The sequence below is a fragment of the Mus musculus genome, chromosome 12, assembly GCF_000001635.26.
Source record: "Mus musculus strain C57BL/6J chromosome 12, GRCm38.p6 C57BL/6J".
Classification (NCBI taxonomy): domain Eukaryota; kingdom Metazoa; phylum Chordata; class Mammalia; order Rodentia; family Muridae; genus Mus; species Mus musculus.
The window spans coordinates 80,628,800-80,645,877 of record NC_000078.6 but is presented as its reverse complement, the minus strand read 5'-3'; the positions used below and the strand labels follow the sequence as shown (position 1 = coordinate 80,645,877).

Below are 17,078 nucleotides of genomic sequence, written 5' to 3'. Positions count from 1 at the left end.
CCTACCTCATGCCTCATCTTTCCTCTGGGGAAGTTAGTCCTTTCAGGAATAGAACAACTGAGGCAAGGGTTTACTCTACTACTGATCTTGGGGATGAAACTATGGAATTCTCTTGCATGCAGTAGTTTTTTTCTCCTTAAACCTTTGAGCACTGTGTACCTAGGACACTCTGATGATCTAAAGAACAGACGAGAATATCTTTTCTCTCCCCCCCCCATAACCTCTGCTTAGTGGATGACAACCTAACAAATAACCCAAAGTGCATCCTGCATTGCAGACTAGGTTTGGCCTCAAACTCAAGAGATCTATCGCCTCTGCCTCCCCAGAGCTGGGATTAAAGGCGTGCAAAAAGTTTATCTCTAAACAAAGAGATTTGAAAATAATCTCAGAATATCCATTCCAGCCCTTGGCTTCTTTGAAAGGAAATGATAATAACAACCTACTGTAGCTTTTTTCTCTCACACTGATTGTAGTGCTGACATCCTAAGCTTTTCTCCAAAAACATTCATGATTTTTCTCAGAAATTGTTATACTGATTTCACCTCAGTGAAATAGTAAGTCTCCATTTGGTTTTATCTGATATCTTGATTTCTTGAAACCTCCAGGAATCATCAGAAATGTAACTGTGGTTCCTGTCTCTTGAAAAATGCAGAGCCCCAACTTTTGGTGGTCGTGGGGGTATATAATTTTCAGAGGATTCTGAACACTCCAGGTTCTCCAGTGTATCATCTATCTACCATTCTTGGTTAAGATGTATACGGTTGAACACAAGCTTTGTTTCTACTGTGAAATGTTACATCTTTTCCTTAATGAGACCTTAGAGCTGAGAAACAGCTTCTTTGCAAATATAGCTAGGTCTAGCATCATCCTAACGCTTGGCAGACAATGGAGAACGTCTTACCTCTGAGAAATTAACAGCCAAAGGAATGATTCCGGCCACGTAACATCCCACCAACATTGCCACAGACAGCAGACTAATGGAGAGAAAGTCATCCATTCTGCCCTCCCGTAGTCACCCTCTACCACCAGGCTTTAAGATTCCAGCAGTTTCGAAAGGCGCTTAGGCTGTTTAAACGCGTGGTCTTCCAAGCAAACGGGAATTTGCCCACTTCTTTCAGCCTTGCCACCAGCCGGGGTGTTCTCGAAGCACGCCACTCTCTTAAGAAGCAAGCTCCTTCTGCTGACTCTAGCACCAGAGAAAACTTCGCGCAATCTTAGGTACTCGGTTGCCAGCCACTGAGATTCCGGTCGGTCACAGATGGAGAAATTGTGCTGAAAGAGACCTCAATCGTCGGAATGAGAGTGTCACGACGACCCGCTCCTAGACAAGGCCCCTGGTAGCAGTAGGAAAGAGGGGTAAAGCCAAGTGTCTTCTTCGCACGCTGTACCTGTTCCTAGGGGTGGCACCGCAGGTGATACGCCCCCAGGGAAGGGACCAGCCCACCAGTCCCAGCAAACTACCTTCCGAGTCTAGAGTCGGGCAAGATGTCCTGCAAGTCTCTCACTTGGGTCGGAGGATTCAACAGCAAAGTCGACACGATGCTGTCTCTGCCCTACACCCGGTGCTACCCATGGTACTTCCCTCAGCCAGGCCCTGACCCTGAGTCGCCAATACTACAGCTGCCATGGCCGCCAAGTGGCACCTCTTCATTACTCCCACTTCCGGATTGTCTCACAGCCTCCTCTTTAGCAGGGCACTTCCGGGTTACAACCGACCTATCGGCCAGGTCCTTATATTGCCGCCATTTTTTTAGAAAGGCTTAAAAAAAAGACGACTGGTGTCGCTGTTGTATTCCCCATCACTTTAGCCGCCTGTCAGTTAATTAGAGTACAGAAGGCAGAATCCCGAAACGAACTCTTCTTCCTAAAGCGGAGAAAGAGTCTCTTACCCATCCCGGCGCCCTTAACCAAGATGGCTGAAACAGCGTCAGTATCCACTCTAGAAACCAGAAACGTGTGTCTCTCTATGGTCTGAAAGATTCCTTTTGCGTCGCGCTTTCGACGACTTCCGGCGGCGGCTCTCGCGGGATTGGCTGTTGGCGGCGTTGCGGCTGAGCTCGTGTGCGGCAGCAGAGGTGTTAGCGGCGGCTGCAGCAAGAGCGTTTGGCGCGATGGTGAGTCCTTAGCGGTTGCCGGGGTCCCCAACTTAGAGGGCCACCCCTGCTCGGTACATCTTCCCATCCTTCCCGCCCCTGCCCTTCTAGCGCGAGCGAGGGAGCTGCTCCCCGCCCCCTTCCCCCCGGCTCGCGGGTGGACCCTTCCCCTTCCCGGCGCTGAGCCGCGGGGCCTGCCCGTAGGCCCCGGACCTGATCCTCCTCCCTGCGGCTGCGCGCCTCCCGCCTGATGGTGGGGGGCGAGGTATGCGGTGGGCAGACGATGCCCTCCCTGCCGATCGCTGCCTGGAAGAGGGAGGTGTGGGGTGCCGTTCATTTCTCATCAGATGCACTAGCCGACTGTAGGAACAATGGCCGGGGAACGTGTTAGACGTTTCCTGAAACTGACACACCCGTCACCTTACGGTTCTCCGTAGGTCGGCCTTAGGGGGTCGGATTGGCTTTACAGTGTGCTGCCTCAGCCTGCCCCCTAACCCCCGAACTTCAAAAAAGAAAGTATTTTTCCTTTTTCAGTATCCTTAGTTGCCCTGTTTTGCCAATTTTGTCAGCCTTCGATCTTGTTCTTTCTTATATTCTCCTGGGAGTGGAGCCTGAAAAGAGACTCCAGGGTCCTGGTCCCAAAATCCGGCAGGGAAGGTTTTTGTTTTATTTGTTAAGTTGTGTGTCTGTGCTTGCACGTGAGTACAGGAGCCCTCAGAGGCCAGAAGAGGGAATGAGATCCCCTGGGTCTGGAGTTAGAACAGGCGGTTGTGAGCGGAGGATGTGGGTGCTAGGAACCAAACTCATGCCTTCTGTAAGAGTAGCACGTGCTCTTAACCACTGAGCCATCAACACTCTGGTTGTTGTTTTGCTTTTGGGGATCTTCCTTTTCGGTGTGTGGTGATTTGCCTGCATGTCTTGTGTGCCACTTGCATGCAGTGCCTGCGACAGACAGAAGAGGGCGTCCGATCCCCAGGATTGGAATTACCTGTGATGGTAAGCGACCGTGCGAGTGCAGGGAATTGAAAACCAGTCCCTTGGAAGAGCAGCTCGTGGGCTTAACCACTGAGCCATGTCTCCAGTACTTATGCCCTCTTATTTTTAAGTAAACAAAAGGGAAATATTTGGAGCAGGTGTGTTTATAGTTTTCAAATATTATTTCAAGTTATTCCTTAATTTGCCTAAAATTTTTAAAAATGTGGCAAAGAATGAATAGCTTGTCTAGGATGAGCCATTACAAAAATGCAAATAGGCTTTCATGAGACTAATTTTCTCAACAACAAAAGTACCATTTGAGTAGCTGGCCTTTTATGAGCCCCTACACAACACATCCTGCTTTCTCTGGCTATTAATAACAAACAAAACACTGTTCACATGACTACAGGTTTCTTTTGTTACCAACTTAGAGTTTTCTCTCAAGTCTTCTCAAACTTAATTAAAGACACAGATCTTGCTGGGGATGGAGAAATAATAATGCTCTTGCTGTAAGAAATTTAAAGTGCTTTTATTTCTGTTTTTATCCAGAAAGCCTAAATCTTAGAAACTCAGTTCAGTTTGTTGATAATTAAATTTTTGGATTATCTCAAAATAGTTTGGGCATCCTGACATGAGAATTTGTTTTTTAATCAGAAACTAGTGTTGCAAGTGAAGAAAATAAGGGGAATAATTTGGCTGAGAATTGGGCTTGCAGTGGAGTTGCATCATGCTAGCATTTGTTTAATTAATTAATCTTGTTTTGTTTTTCGAGACAGGGTTTCTCTGTATAGTCCTGGCTGTCCTGGAACTCACTCTGTAGATCAGGCCAACCTCAAACTCAGAAATCCGCCTGCCTCTGCCTCCCAAGTGCTGGGATTAAAGGCATGCACCACTACTACCCGGCTAATTAATCATTCTTAAATGCACGAGAGACACTATATAAGACTATGCTGGTCAGGATGTCTGCTTCACTTATTTAAAGATATTTTTGGGTTTTGCTTCTTTGAAGAGAGTTGGTGTTAGTGAGATCTAGTGAGTGGAGACCAAAGGTGCCACAAAACATCCTATAGGCTCAGGACAAACCCAAAGAATTCATTTCTGTCCCCAAATATAGTGAGAACTCTGAAGCTGACTCGGCTCCCCAGTGAGCAAGAGAGGAAGGCTTTCAGTGAAGTCCTGCTCCTCTGGTACAATCAAAGATTTTGTACATTCAAAGATAAATTATTTGGGTATGAGCTGGCCCCTTAAGGCAAGTTATCTAGACGAATAGTTCCATAAATAACTTTAGTGTGGTGTTCACTATATACATTTTATATTGTTACTTTATCTTACACCTTGATGTGGGAGGTAACTCCTGTATAAAATGTGGTTCCGCTGTTGTGCTCAAGTCAGGAAAGACCTTAGGTTGATACAGTGATTATAGTATTTCCTGTTCTCCTTTAACTACTCCATGTCTTAGTTTTTATTGAGTTAAGAGAGCTAGAGGCTAGTGGAGTCAGAAAACGGGTTCTAAAGGTTAATAAGAAAAAATGCAGGAGCGGGTATATTTGGAGTTTGAGAAATGATCCAGAGGGTAAGGGGCTGACTTAGTTAAGGGAGTTGTGAGCCCAGCACTGATAGGGAAACATGAACTGCGGATGAGCAACCTAGTCAGTTATGTTTTAGTAACTAACATCTGTGTCACGTCACGTCGGGGGCTTATGTGGTGATGAGAATTTCCGAGTCGCATGTTGGGATATTCATTGACGTTGTTTTTCCCCTTCAGTCTCACACCATTTTGCTGGTACAGCCTACCAAGAGGCCAGAGGGCAGGACTTATGCTGACTATGAGTCTGTGAATGAGTGCATGGAAGGTGAGTGAGCACAAAGGTAATGAGGGGGAGGTTTTTACAGTCCCTCACACACGCTGCTCTCTGGGGGATGAATAGCATGTGGGAACTGGAATCTTTTTCCCCCTACATTTCTTCATTTCTTTTTGTTTGTTTGTTTGTCCGAGACAGGGTTTCTCTGTGTAGCCCTGGCTGTCCTGGAACTCACTTTGTAGACCAGGCTGGCCTTGAACTCAGAAATCTGCCTGCCTCTGCCTCCCAAGTGCTGGGATCAAAGGCGTGCGCTACCATGCCCCAGTTCCCCCCTGCATTTCTTGAAGTACTCATTTAAGCAGGAAAAATAGGTTTTTAGTGTGGACTATTATTACTTGTTACTACATTTTGTTACGATATGTGGGTGTTTTATATACATCTCTTTGACATATTCTGCTAAACTATAACACTGTTACCGTTGGCTCTGAGAAAGCCTTCTGAAACGTAAAATAAGTTAGTTCAGGGAAAGTCAAGATTCACAGAAACAGGTCAATATGATTTATTGTGCATATGCTAAACTCACAGCAGACTCATACCCAGGGAGCCTTTAGAGCGCAGGCTGTTTGCTGCTAAGTGGATTTGGTTTTGTGCTTAAGCATTACATATTAACTGGTGTACTGCCTAACACTGCTAGGAAATTGTTCTTTGCTTCTTTCTATCAAAAAGTTATATAGTTGGTTTGGCTGCACAATGGATCCCTAAAACCGTTGATTATTCAAAATTAACTGGGTTATTAGCCTCCAAATGGAGCTGATTATACCTGTGCAAACAAAAGCTGCTTATAATAAGGATGACTTCCCGGAGCCTGTGCAATACACTTGGCACTGCCATCACATTCGGCTCCTAAAGATGGAAAGGGAAGGCGGGTGATGTGGCACATCCTATTGAAAAGGAAAAAAAAATTAAACGACAAGCAGTGGCCATTACCCTTGTGTGTAATTCCAGCACTGCTGAGGCTAAGGTCAAAGGAGCATGTGGAAGCCAGCCTGAGCTACATAGTAAGTTGCAGGACAGCGTGAGCTGGATACTGGGTGCTTTCTGATAAAACCCGAGTGGGTAGGGTGTAGAGGGTACCTTAGAAGCTGGGGCATAGCTCCGTAGTAGAGAGTTTGCTTAACATTCATGAAGTCCTAGGTTCATGCCTACCAATGCCAAAAGCAGACACTTTCTCTACCTTGAAAATCTGCCTCTATGTTCTTCCCTTCCCTTTCTCCTTCGACTCAATCTGATGCTGGTAAATTTATTTACCAAATTATTGGTAAGAGCTTTATATGGAGTTTAAGTTTCTTTTTTGGTGGGAGGTATATAGAAATAGAGCTGATTTTCATGTATTGATCATGTATGTTACAGCCTTGTTACTTCATTTGTTAATTCTAATCATGTCTTGGTGGCTTCATCTACAAGACCACCTTATACGCAAATAGAGGCAGTTTACTTCTCTGGTCTAGCTAGATGCCTTTTTACTTCTTGCCTCTTTGTTCTGGCTCCAGCCTGCAGTGAAGTGCTGAGTCAGTGTTCATTCTTCGTCCTGATGGTGGCAGACAGTCTGTGTCCATGCCTTTAAAGATGCACGTGAAGTTACCTTCCTGGGCTTGACTTCCTTTTTAATTCTTACAGTTACAGAATTTCAGTGTAGTGTGCTAGTAGCCGTTAGGGGGGGGGATAGCTCAGTAAAGACATAAGCACCAATGAGTGTGAGAGCCCAGAACCCCTGTAAACAAGCCAAACCTGTGCTTGTAATCTGATGCTGAAGTGTAGAGGCAGGTGGATCCTAGCAGCTCGTCGGCCAGCCTCGTCTGAGTAAGATGCAGGCCAGTGAAAACACTCTGTCTGTCGCAAAGGTGGGAGAAGATGGATGGCATTTTACTTCCGTTTCCTCTGTGTAGCCCTAGCTGTCCTAGAACTTGCTCTGTAGACCAGAATGGCCTCCAACTCACAGAAATCTACCTGCTTCTACCTCCTGAAAGCTGGGATTAAAGGTGTGCAGCAACTTAACCCCAGCTTTTAAAAGTTACTTTAGAGGTTCCTTAAGAGCTTATATATATACTACAATATGGGGCATGTTGCCCACAAGTAACGAACTTGTTCCTTGAGCGGTTGGTGGTAGCAATGACTGAACAGGTAAGTTCCCCCGTTTGTAGAACACTTTCCTGGTTGGAAGTTAACAGGTAGTGTGCTCTGTTGATAATTGTTAGTGCTACCATTGTTGATTGTGGAAGTTTGGTTTGGGTTTTTTGAGACAGTTTATAGTAAGCTAAACTGAAACTCACTATAGCTGAGGATGAGCGAGAACTTCTGCCTTAGCTTCTCAAATACTGGGATTACATATGTGACCACCACACCTGGTTTTCTTCTTATTTTGGAGTATTTACAAGCTTTGCTGTGCTAATGCTTCATATGTTACTTCAGATATACTCTGTAAAACCCTATGGAAAGGGGTTTATTGTTTGTCAGGTAAGGTTTTCTGGGTAGAGTTGTTTGTCTTGGTTGTGTGATAAATAAACTAGCTTTCTGGATTCCTCTTGAGTCCAGCATCAAGGCTCTTCAGTGCCGAATTAGGGTAAGTTTTAACTTTGTCACCAATTACTGTGACTTTTTCCATTGCATCAAAATTTAAAGGTAAAATAGGAAATTTCCGTGTTCTGCTCTCCAGCTTTAGAAAGATTTACTGGGAACCTTGATAAAAGAATCACATTATGGGCTGGAGAGATGGCTCAGCAGTTAAGAGCACTGGCTGCTTTTCCCGAGGTCCTGAGTTCAATTCCTAGCAACCACGTGGTGGCTCACAACCATCTGAAATGGGATCTGATGCCCTCTTCTGGGGTGTCTGAAGAGAGTGACAGTGTACTCGCATGTTAAGTAAACAAACAAATAATTTTTTTTTAAATTCTGATTTAAAAAATAAAAAGAATCACACTACAGCCTGGTCATGGTGGCACGCACCTTTAATTCCAGCAGAGGAATTAAGTTGGGAGGCAGAGGCAGGAGAATCTGAGTCCCAGGACAGCCAGGGTTATATAGACAGACCCTGTCTTAGGGAATGGAAAAAAAACAACAAAAGAATCATAATACTACCTGGAAAGGGTCATTGCTAATGACCAAATAATAGGCCCTGAGCCAGCAGTCAATCCAGATGCCTAGCCCAGACCTTAGTGTTTTGTTCAACTGCAGGGGTTTGAAGTAACCATCTAATTATAAAGCACAAAATAGTTATCAATACTGTCATAAATTTAAATTGCTAATCACAGAAATTAAAGTGGCCAGCCAGCAGTCCTTTTCCAGGTCAATCTTCCTCCGGCAGATACAGCGCTGCTTACGTTCTCGTGCTCCCCCACAGGTGTTTGTAAAATGTATGAAGAACATCTGAAGAGGATGAATCCCAACAGCCCTTCCATCACATACGATATCAGCCAGTTGTTTGATTTTATTGACGATCTGGCAGACCTCAGCTGTCTGGTGTAAGTATTAGCCACTATATCTTTTAATTTGTATTTTTCTGGTTTTTGTCCATTTATATAGTTGCCAGTGTTTCACTTACATGTAAATAAAAAGTTAAAATGATACTATAGAGCTGAAGGCATGAGGGGCTTGGCAGTTGCTAGCGTGAGGTGAGGATAGACGGGCTCCACGTTGTGTGGGATAGTCCTTGTCTTGGGTTCTTAGCCCTTTTACTTTTTCCTAAAGTAATTGTTTTCAGATTAAAACCAAGGGTCTGTTCTTAAAGTCTAATTTAGTCCTACCTGTGTAAACAGGGCTTGTTTTGTTTCGTTGGTGTGAGGTTTCAGATTCTGACGTGCTTGTTACATTTTATTGTCAGTAGTACTGAGGTAAAGTGGTACACCTTGAACCAGACTATAGACTAGATTGGCACTTATTTAATTAGAACATATGAACAGAGCGTGATCCTAGGAAATTATTCACTTGTTGGAAATTTCCATAAAACAGCATTAGTAAAGAACTGATTGTTTATATTTGATTAGGCGTGTTAGACAATGGGAAGTCTATGCGCTGTAGTAAACGACCTCTGGCCTGACTGCAGAAAAAATTGGTGTTGGTAATATAGAGCATTCCTTATTTGGAGTTTATTTAGCATTCCTTATTTGGAGTTTATTTTCCTTATTGGAAATTGGCCCCATGGGGGCGGGGGGTACAGGCTTATAATTTCAGCTAATTGAGAGGGTGAGGCAGGAGGATGGAAAGTTTAGTTTAAGGCTAGACAACTTAGTGTAGACTTGAGTGTGTATAGCTCAGGGTAAACTGCCTGCTTACCAGGCACGAAGCCCCATTTCAGTCTTCAGTGCTGTGAATCATAATAGTGTAGCTTTTTAGCTTAGTAGATCCTGGTGAGGGCTCTGATGCCTGGATGTTGAGCTGTACTGTGTATAGTGGGTGACAAGATTTATAATCTGAGGGAAATGAATCTTGCCCAGCACCACTTGGCTATTAGGTTGCTTCACGTTCACCCTTGATTTTCTTACTTCCTTTTTATTTTTAAACATAATTGTAGCTACTTACAGGAATATTTTTTAGAAAGATGAAGAGAGGGGCTGGTGAGATGGCTCAGTGGGTAAGAGCACCCGACTGCTCTTCCAAAGGCCAGGAGTTCAAATCCCAGCAACCACATGGTGGCTCACAACCATCCGTAACAAGATCTGACGCCCTCTTCTGGAGTGCCTGAAGACAGCTACAGTGTACTTACATATAATCAATAAATAAATCTTTAAAAAAAAAAAAAAGAAAGATGAAGAGAGCTAATTCAGATACTTAAAGTAATATCCTGTGCTTAGTAACAACTTTGTGGGGTTGGGGGTTGAGGCAGGGCTTCTCTGTTTAGCCCTGGCTGTCCTAGAACTCACCCTGTAGTAAACCAGGCTGGCCTTGACTTAGAGATTCACCTGCCTCTGCTTCCCAAGTGCTGGGATTAAAGGCCTGTGCCACCACCTGGCTAACTTTAATTTTAAAACATACTATCACTTGTTTAATTTATTATTTTTATTATTATTATTTGTATGGTTGTCTTGTCTGCATCTTATGTCTGTTAACTACATGTATTTCTGATGCTCTCAGGGGCCAGAAGAGAGGTGTCAAATCCTCTGGAACTGGAGTTACGTACAAATGGATATGAGCTGTTGTGTGGGTATTGGGAATTGAACCCAAGGTCCTCTGGAGCCATCTTTCGAGCACCCTCCCCCCAGTTTGTCTTTTAGGTTTGTTAGTTTGTTTGAGATAGGGTTCCACTGTGTATCCCTGACTGTCCTGAAACTTGCTCTGTAGACCAGGCTGGACTCAAATTCAAATCTGTCTGCCTCCAAGTGCTGGGATTCTATACCACCACACCTGGTGCTTTCCTTCCCTTGTTATACTACAGATTTTTGTTTGTTTGATATTTTCTGTGTATAGGTATTTTCGTCTGCATATATGTCTGTATACTGTGTACATGCAGTGCCTTCAGAAGACATTGGATCCCCTGGTACTGGAGTCACAGCAGACCCATGTGATCTTTACATGTGGGTGCTGGGGAATCAAACCCAGGTCCTCTAGATAGAGAGCAACCAGTGCTCTTAACCACTCCCTAAGCTGTCTCTCCATCCTTGTACTGCTGCGTTAGTGTGTATTCCTCCACATAGAGTTGAGTTTCAGGCCAGCTGGAAAGTGTCTGTTCAACTCTCATAAAGATAACCTTGACTGACTCAGTGTACTGCAGACCCTGAAAACCTGCTGCTGCTGCAAGTCTTCCTGCCTTCCCCTTCCCTTCTAAAAGAGATGCTCTTCTGATATTTTCATCTGTAGGCCTTTGGTTTTTATTTTTATAAGCAAATCTTAAAAACTATGAGTTCCTTAAATAACAGGAAATCATTATTGAATTAATATTCTACTAGAGATTTCTTAGTTGATTTCTTAGAATAAGTTGAGCAAACCTAAACCTTGTACTAGTGTTTAGCTATTGCTATTAATCACTAAAGGAATTATAAAAAATAGATCAATAAAAAATGAAGCTATGTAGTAGGAAAAAACACAAGGTTTTTGGTTAGAAAGTGTGTTAACTGAGTGCTTCAGAGTTCTGGGCCTTGGCTTTTATCACCATCAGATCATACTAGGTGATACAGATCTGTTTGTTAAAACAGCAGCATTGGGTTAGAGACATGGCTCAGTGGTAAAGACTGCTCTTCCAGAGGTTCTGTGAGTTCAATTCCCAGCAACCACATGGTGGCTCACAACCATCTGTAATGGGATGCCCTCTTCTGGTGCGTCTGAAAGAGAGCAGCTGTGCTCATATACCTAAAATAAATAAACCTTTAAAAACAAAACAAAAAACCCACAGCAGCATTGTCCACTTTTGGTTCTCTTCATGTGTAAAAATGTGCAGGTTGAAGCCACCCTGGGCAGTTCTAACTGACCGCTGTAACTTTCTGTTCTCAGTTACCGAGCTGATACACAGACATACCAGCCGTATAACAAAGACTGGATCAAAGAGAAGATCTACGTGCTCCTCCGTCGGCAGGCCCAACAGGCTGGGAAGTAATTGAGTCGGAAGCATTGGGGCTGGGGGTGGACTTGGAACAGGTACATACAGCGTGCTGTAGTGAACCTTTTGTATGATAGCGATCCTGTTTCAACGTTGTTACACTCAAGCCAAGATTGAATGTCTGACATGAACCGTGAATGATCTTGTCACTCTGAAGCCACCGTGGCCCTTTGCTCCTTTACTTTCATTTTTTTACTTAAACATTTTTATGATAATACAAATAGAAAACATTTTTGCCATTTAAGGTTGGTTCCGGTCCTTGAAACTGTCGAGTCTGCTTTTAAGCAGTGAGCGCACTAACCCTTTGTGGGGGTGGGGTGGGGACAAGGTTAGTCATATAGCCTCTGGGAAAGTCTCAGTGAAAAATAAAGAAATGTTCTGTAGTTGTATTTTCTCACTGAGTGGTTTTCTTATTTATTTGGGTTTTTTGTCTCTATATATCGAATTGTCTGACAGACCATTTCAGTTTTAGAATCAGCAGGCTGCTACACAAAGAACTTGAGTTCACATTTGGACACATTTTGCTGTGATTTCTATGACATTAAGCCTTTACCTCATTTTTCCAGCAATCAGTAAATCTCAATTGTGCCAATATTTGTATCTATTGTAGATACAAATATTAGATGCTTCTATACTCAATAGTAGGACATCCTATGACAAATTGGAAGTAGTCTTAAGTCCATATGCATTTGGTGCCGCAACCTAAGCACAGGACACATTGCTTTCCTCTGGTGGCTGGCTGTGTCTCACCCCACTGCAGCTCCCCAGCATTGCTAGAGAGTATCTAGACCTGATATCATAAGCTTAGGACAAGCGGAATTCAAAACATAAAGTGTGTGTCTTTCACACCATCCTAAGTTGGAAACCATTTATAACATTCTTTGGGAAGTGGTTGTGCCGTGGGAATCTGCAGCAGTAGATACTAACTGCTCACTCTTCTGTGGAAGTTATTAGGTTGAAGGAAGACCACAGAAAATACACAAAGTCGTCTTGTTTTGAATACAATTCTGTGATGACTTAAATACATCACACCGTCCTTGGAGTCATTGAATGCACATACATTCCTAAATCTGTTTCGTGGAAGTCAGCATCTTCACACACTGAAGTTGACAGTTTACAGAGAGGCTCATGGCTGGCCCCCTTTTCCTTCCCCATCTCCTGCATTAGTCCTTTAGCTTTTTACATTTTATGCAAAATTAGATTCTGAAATTTTGAGATTTATTGTAGCACTTGGGATGAACTTGAGGCCTTACACATTAAAGTCTCTCTTACCACTGAGTCCCAGCCCTGCTCATCTTGGTGGAAGTATCATTGTACGACTAGGGTACCTAACAATTCTAGTAGTGATGCTCACTAGGAATTGACTGGACATAAGGCTAAAACGCTCAAATAGCTGCAGAACTAAGCCAAGTGGACCAGCTGCTAATTGTGTCTCTAGCATGGCCTTTGCTTGCGTTAAGATATAATGGAACAAATCTGGAGGGAGTAGGAACCCTCATTCTCCAACTTGATTGTAGGTTATGATAGTATAGAAGTTACAGCCATGGGGGCTGGAGAGATGGCTCAATGGTTAAGAGCACCAACTGCTCTTCCAAAGGTCCTGAGTTCAAATCCCAGCAACCACATGGCGGCTCACAACCATCCATAATGAGACGCCCTCTTCTGGTGTGTCTGAAGACAGCTACAGTGTACTTAGATATAATAATAAATATTTAAAAAAAAAAAAGAAGTTATAGCCATGTCCTCTGTCACGACGGAGAGGGTCAAAAGGAGGTAGGGGTGAGGGGTTGCTGGTGAGATGGAGATGTTTGCTAGTCTGGCGTGGTGGCGCATGCCAGGCAGGCGAATTCGAGGCCAGCCTGGTCTACAAAGTGAGTTCCAGGACAGCCAGGGCTATACAGAGAAACTCTGTCTCAAAAAACAAACAAACAAAAAAAAAGATGTTTGCCATGCAAACCTGGTGATCTAAGTTTGATTCCAGTAACCCTGCATACAGGTAGAACAAGCAAACTGATTTCACAGTTATCCTCAGACCTTCCCATTGATAAAAACATTTATAAACTATAATTTTTTAAAAGTTAGCCTTTTAAGGTGAAGTCTGTAGTAAACTTAGCACTTTGGCTCAGCTATTAACACTGCCCCAGTGTTAGCAAAGAGTTAAACTGGTTGGCTGGCTTTTTCCATAAGTAAAACGTTTGATTTCTGCTGCCAAAGGCCAGTGAAGCGGCTCATCTGGTAAGGGCACTTGCTGCCAGGCCTGACAACCTGAGTTCAGTCCCAGGACACATGCAGTACAGAGGGAAAACCAACTCCCAAAAGCTGTGCTCTGGTCTCCACATGTATATATGTGCACACTCAGATAAATAAAGAAAAAAAATGGAGAAAAAAGCCCGAGCAAGTCACAACCTCAATAAGCTAGGTGTCTGTCATCGAAGTGTTGGGTAGGATTGCTAATGAGCCACTTTACATGCAGCAAGGCATGAGCAGTTCTATACTGTTACAGAATGGCCAGACTGGGCTGGGAGAAAAGGCAAGGCAGGTCTTCGTCAAATCAGCTTGTATGAAGGTCATCTGTATCTGATACGGTTAGTGTTTGACAGTTCCAGTGAATAGAGCTGTCATGTCGTAAGGAACACTCATCTGTAGGAAGACCCTCAAGCATAGTTTGAGGCCAGCTTGATGAGACTAATGTTAGCACTTAGGACAACAGTTTGTGGGCTGGAGACAATGGCTCAGAGGTTAAGAGCACCGACTGCTCCTCCAGAGGTCCTGAATTCAATTCCCAGCAACCACATGGTATCTCACAACCATCTGTAATGGGATCTGAAGCCCTCTTCTAGTGTGTCTGAAGACAACTACAGTGTACTCATAAATAAAAATTTTAATAAAGGACAAGCTGGGCGTGGTGGCGCATACCTTTAATCCCAGGATTTCTGAGTTTGAGGCCAGCCTGGTCTACAAAGTGAGTTCCAGGACAGCCAGGGCTACACAGAAAAACCCTGTCTGGAAAAACCAAAAGAAATAAAGAAATAAAGAACAACAGTTTGTTACTATGTTAATAATGTGTGTGTGTACATGTGTGCATATAGGATCAGACTACTTTATAGGAGGTTGGTTTCTTCTGAACTCCTAGATCAGGAAACAGTTTCATTGTGGCCATCTCTGCAACTTCAAAGTAGGAAATAATTGGTTTGGTTTTGTTGATATGCATTTTACAGTATTTGGTTGACTTGGTTTTTGTATTTCAGCTTTTTGATTTTTTTTTTTTTTGTTGTTTTTGTTTTTTTTTTCCTGAGTAAGAGCCTCTCTGCAGCCTTTCTTAGCCGGCCTTTACTATGCACCCGACTAGTATCAAACTCAGCAATCCTGCTTCAGCCCCTCAGCTGCTAGGGTTACAGGCATATGTGAGCATGCTTGCATTTACTTCCATAAAGGATGAAAAAGTAGGACCAGATCCTTAAGTGATTTACTCTTAGATTGCATAGCAACAGGCTTTACTAGATGGAAAAGACACGGTTTTAATCTCAAAGCTCTTCGGGGGCTGGGACTCCACAAAATGAATGGCTGTGAGGTACATAACATCAGCATCTGATAGCTGTCAGAGAGTAGTCTTTGCTCTTCCAAAGTAGTAGTCCTCATGGTGGTTCTTCCATTGTCCCAGGGAGTATCCTCAGCACAAAGACACAGCTCCTGTACAAGAGATGACTTGAGTAAGAGCCACCCTAGCCTAGACACCCCTTCCACAAGTATCACCTCTCATAGCTGGGTGTCTTAGAGCAAGAGGCAGGGGCACCCCAGTTATGAGAGTCACTATTGAGAGAAATAGCTGTTTCCCACTTTGGACCTGTAATTTTTTTTCCCGGTTTGGGTATAATTTGCCATATAAGGGCCATTGCTTACATAATCGACAGTCTTGCCTAGTAGTATATCATTACATCCTCTCCAGAATAAAGCTGAAGGGCTGGCGAGATGGCTCAGCCGGTAAGAGCACCGACTGCTCTTCTGAAGGTCCTGAGTTCAAATCCCAGCAACCATATGGTGGCTCACAACCACCCATAATGAGATCTGACGCCCCCTTCTGGTGTGTCTAAAGTCAGCTACAGTGTACTTATGTATAATAATAAATAAATCTTTGGACCTGAGCAAGCGGGGTTGACCAGAGTGAGCAGAGGTCCTAAAAATTAAATTCCCAACAACCACATGAAGGCTCACAACCATCTATACAGCCTACAGTGTACTCACATAAAGTGAATTTTAAAAAAAGAAAGAATTGAAAAAACCCACCATCAAGGTTGTCTGTGGAGCAGTTGTATTAATCCCTTATCTGCAGACACAGAAGTATATAAGATGGCACAGTAGCCAGCTCCACAAAGGAAACACCTCTTTCTAAATTTGGGGAATTTGGGTCTTCTCTCCCCTGGGAGCAGCTCTCCTGCCTTGGCCCCTGTACTGGCTAGTTTTGTGTCAACTTGACACAGCTGGAGTTATCACAGAGAAAGGAGCTTCAGTTGAGGAAATGCCTTCATGAGATCCAATTGTAAGGCATTTTCTCAATTAGTGATCAAGGGGTGGGGCCATCTCTGAGCTGGTAGTCCTGGGTTCTATAAGAGAGCAGGTTGAGCAAGCCAGGGGAGGCAAGCCAGTAAGAAACATCCCTCCATGGCCTCTGCGTCAGCTCCTGCTCCTTGCCCTGCTTGAGTTCCAGACCTGAATTCCTTTGGTGATGAACAGCAGTATGGAAGTGTAAGCTGAATAAACCCTTTCCTCCCCAACTTGCTTCTTGGTCATGATGTTTGTGCAGGAATAGAAACCCTGACTAAGACAGCCCCTCATCCCTGAAAATGTATCCCTGCTCCAAGTCTGTGTCTACCCATTTCCAAACTAGCACCATTTCAAGGGACATCGACATAGCTGCCAAGTTCATTGGAGCTGGGGCTGCTAGTGTTGGGGTGGCTGGCTCTGGGGCAGGGATTGGGACTGTTTGGGGGGTATCTCATCCTTGACTTTGCCAGGAACCCTTCTCTTAAGCAACAACTCTTGTCCTACGTGATTCTGGGCTTTGCCCTCTCAGAGGCCATGGGATTCTTTTGCCTAATGGTGGTCTTTCTCATCCTCTTTGCCATGTGAAGCAGCCGTCTCCACTTCCACCTCCCATGGTTCTTTCGTGTCTCATCTGCCCTGTATGTTCCTTTTCCTGTACCTCCCCAAGAAGTCTGGGGAAAGAGCTTGGCTCAGGGTTTGACAGAGAGAAGACAAATAAATACTGTATTAGTAAGAAAAAAGGGGGGGATTTGTTTCTGAAATATTCTCATGTTGCTGACCTGACCTCAAATTCCTGGGCTCAAGTGGTCCTTTCCCTTTATCTCCTGAGCAGCTGGGGTCACAGACTGGCTAGAGGGCAGTGTAACCTGGCCCTGGAAGGACAGCAGGAAGCTAGCTAGGCCAAGCATTCTGGGATGCACTGTTGGAAGTGTTTGAAGGCTAGTAAGCAAGCCATTGTGTCTGAAGTAGAGACCGTATAACAGAATAAAAACCAGGAAAGCTATGACTCAGTGCCTTAAACATCAAACTAAGGCTTAACCCTAATTCTGTAGGCTACAGGTATCCTTAAAAGATTTTCAG

The 17,078-nt window shown here is 43.9% G+C and overlaps 2 protein-coding genes across 8 annotated transcripts in view; one reads left to right on the top strand and one right to left on the bottom strand.

Moving 5' to 3' along the window:
- The window catches only part of Slc39a9 (solute carrier family 39 (zinc transporter), member 9), a 39,460-nt gene extending 37,465 nt beyond the window's left edge, over window positions 1–1,995 (bottom strand). Inside the window, exons 1-2 of one of the 5 annotated variants that reach the window (XM_017315121.2) lie at window positions 1,462–1,655; window positions 902–1,334 (exon numbers count right to left, since the gene is read on the bottom strand). In XM_017315121.2, coding sequence (XP_017170610.1) covers window positions 902–997 — 96 coding nt within the window. In that variant the 5' untranslated portion in view covers window positions 998–1,334; window positions 1,462–1,655. Of the gene's footprint in view, window positions 1–901 lie in introns of all 5 variants that reach the window. The other 4 variants (XM_006516033.4, XM_006516034.4, NM_026244.2 and 1 more) reach the window with 4 other exon arrangements.
- Erh (ERH mRNA splicing and mitosis factor) lies at window positions 1,767–11,857 on the top strand. 3 transcript variants are annotated; one of them, NM_001347409.1, is made up of 5 exons: window positions 1,767–2,114; window positions 3,033–3,089; window positions 4,834–4,921; window positions 8,268–8,388; window positions 11,351–11,857. In NM_001347409.1, exons 1-5 carry the CDS (start codon window positions 2,112–2,114, stop codon window positions 11,451–11,453), a joined length of 372 nt encoding a protein of 123 aa, NP_001334338.1. In that variant the 5' UTR covers window positions 1,767–2,111; the 3' UTR covers window positions 11,454–11,857. The 3 variants fall into 3 exon arrangements, with proteins under 3 accessions (NP_001334338.1, NP_031977.1, XP_011242297.1); XM_011243995.3 differs by lacking the exon at window positions 1,767–2,114 and adding an exon at window positions 2,213–2,412 and having other exon boundaries at window positions 11,351–11,850; NM_007951.4 differs by lacking the exon at window positions 3,033–3,089.
- Window positions 11,858–17,078: the final 5,221 nt, after the last annotated feature.

Excerpts from the sequence above, each read along its gene's own strand:
- Erh (XM_011243995.3), top strand. The coding sequence starts at position 2,344 with ATGGTGGGGGGCGAGGTATGCGGTGGGCAGACGATGCCCTCCCTGCCG. Across the intron at positions 2,413-3,032 it reads TCGCTGCCTGGAAGAGGGAG|TGCCTGCGACAGACAGAAGA; the intron begins GTGTGGGGTGCC and ends ACTTGCATGCAG. Across the intron at positions 4,922-8,267 it reads TGTGAATGAGTGCATGGAAG|GTGTTTGTAAAATGTATGAA; the intron begins GTGAGTGAGCAC and ends GCTCCCCCACAG.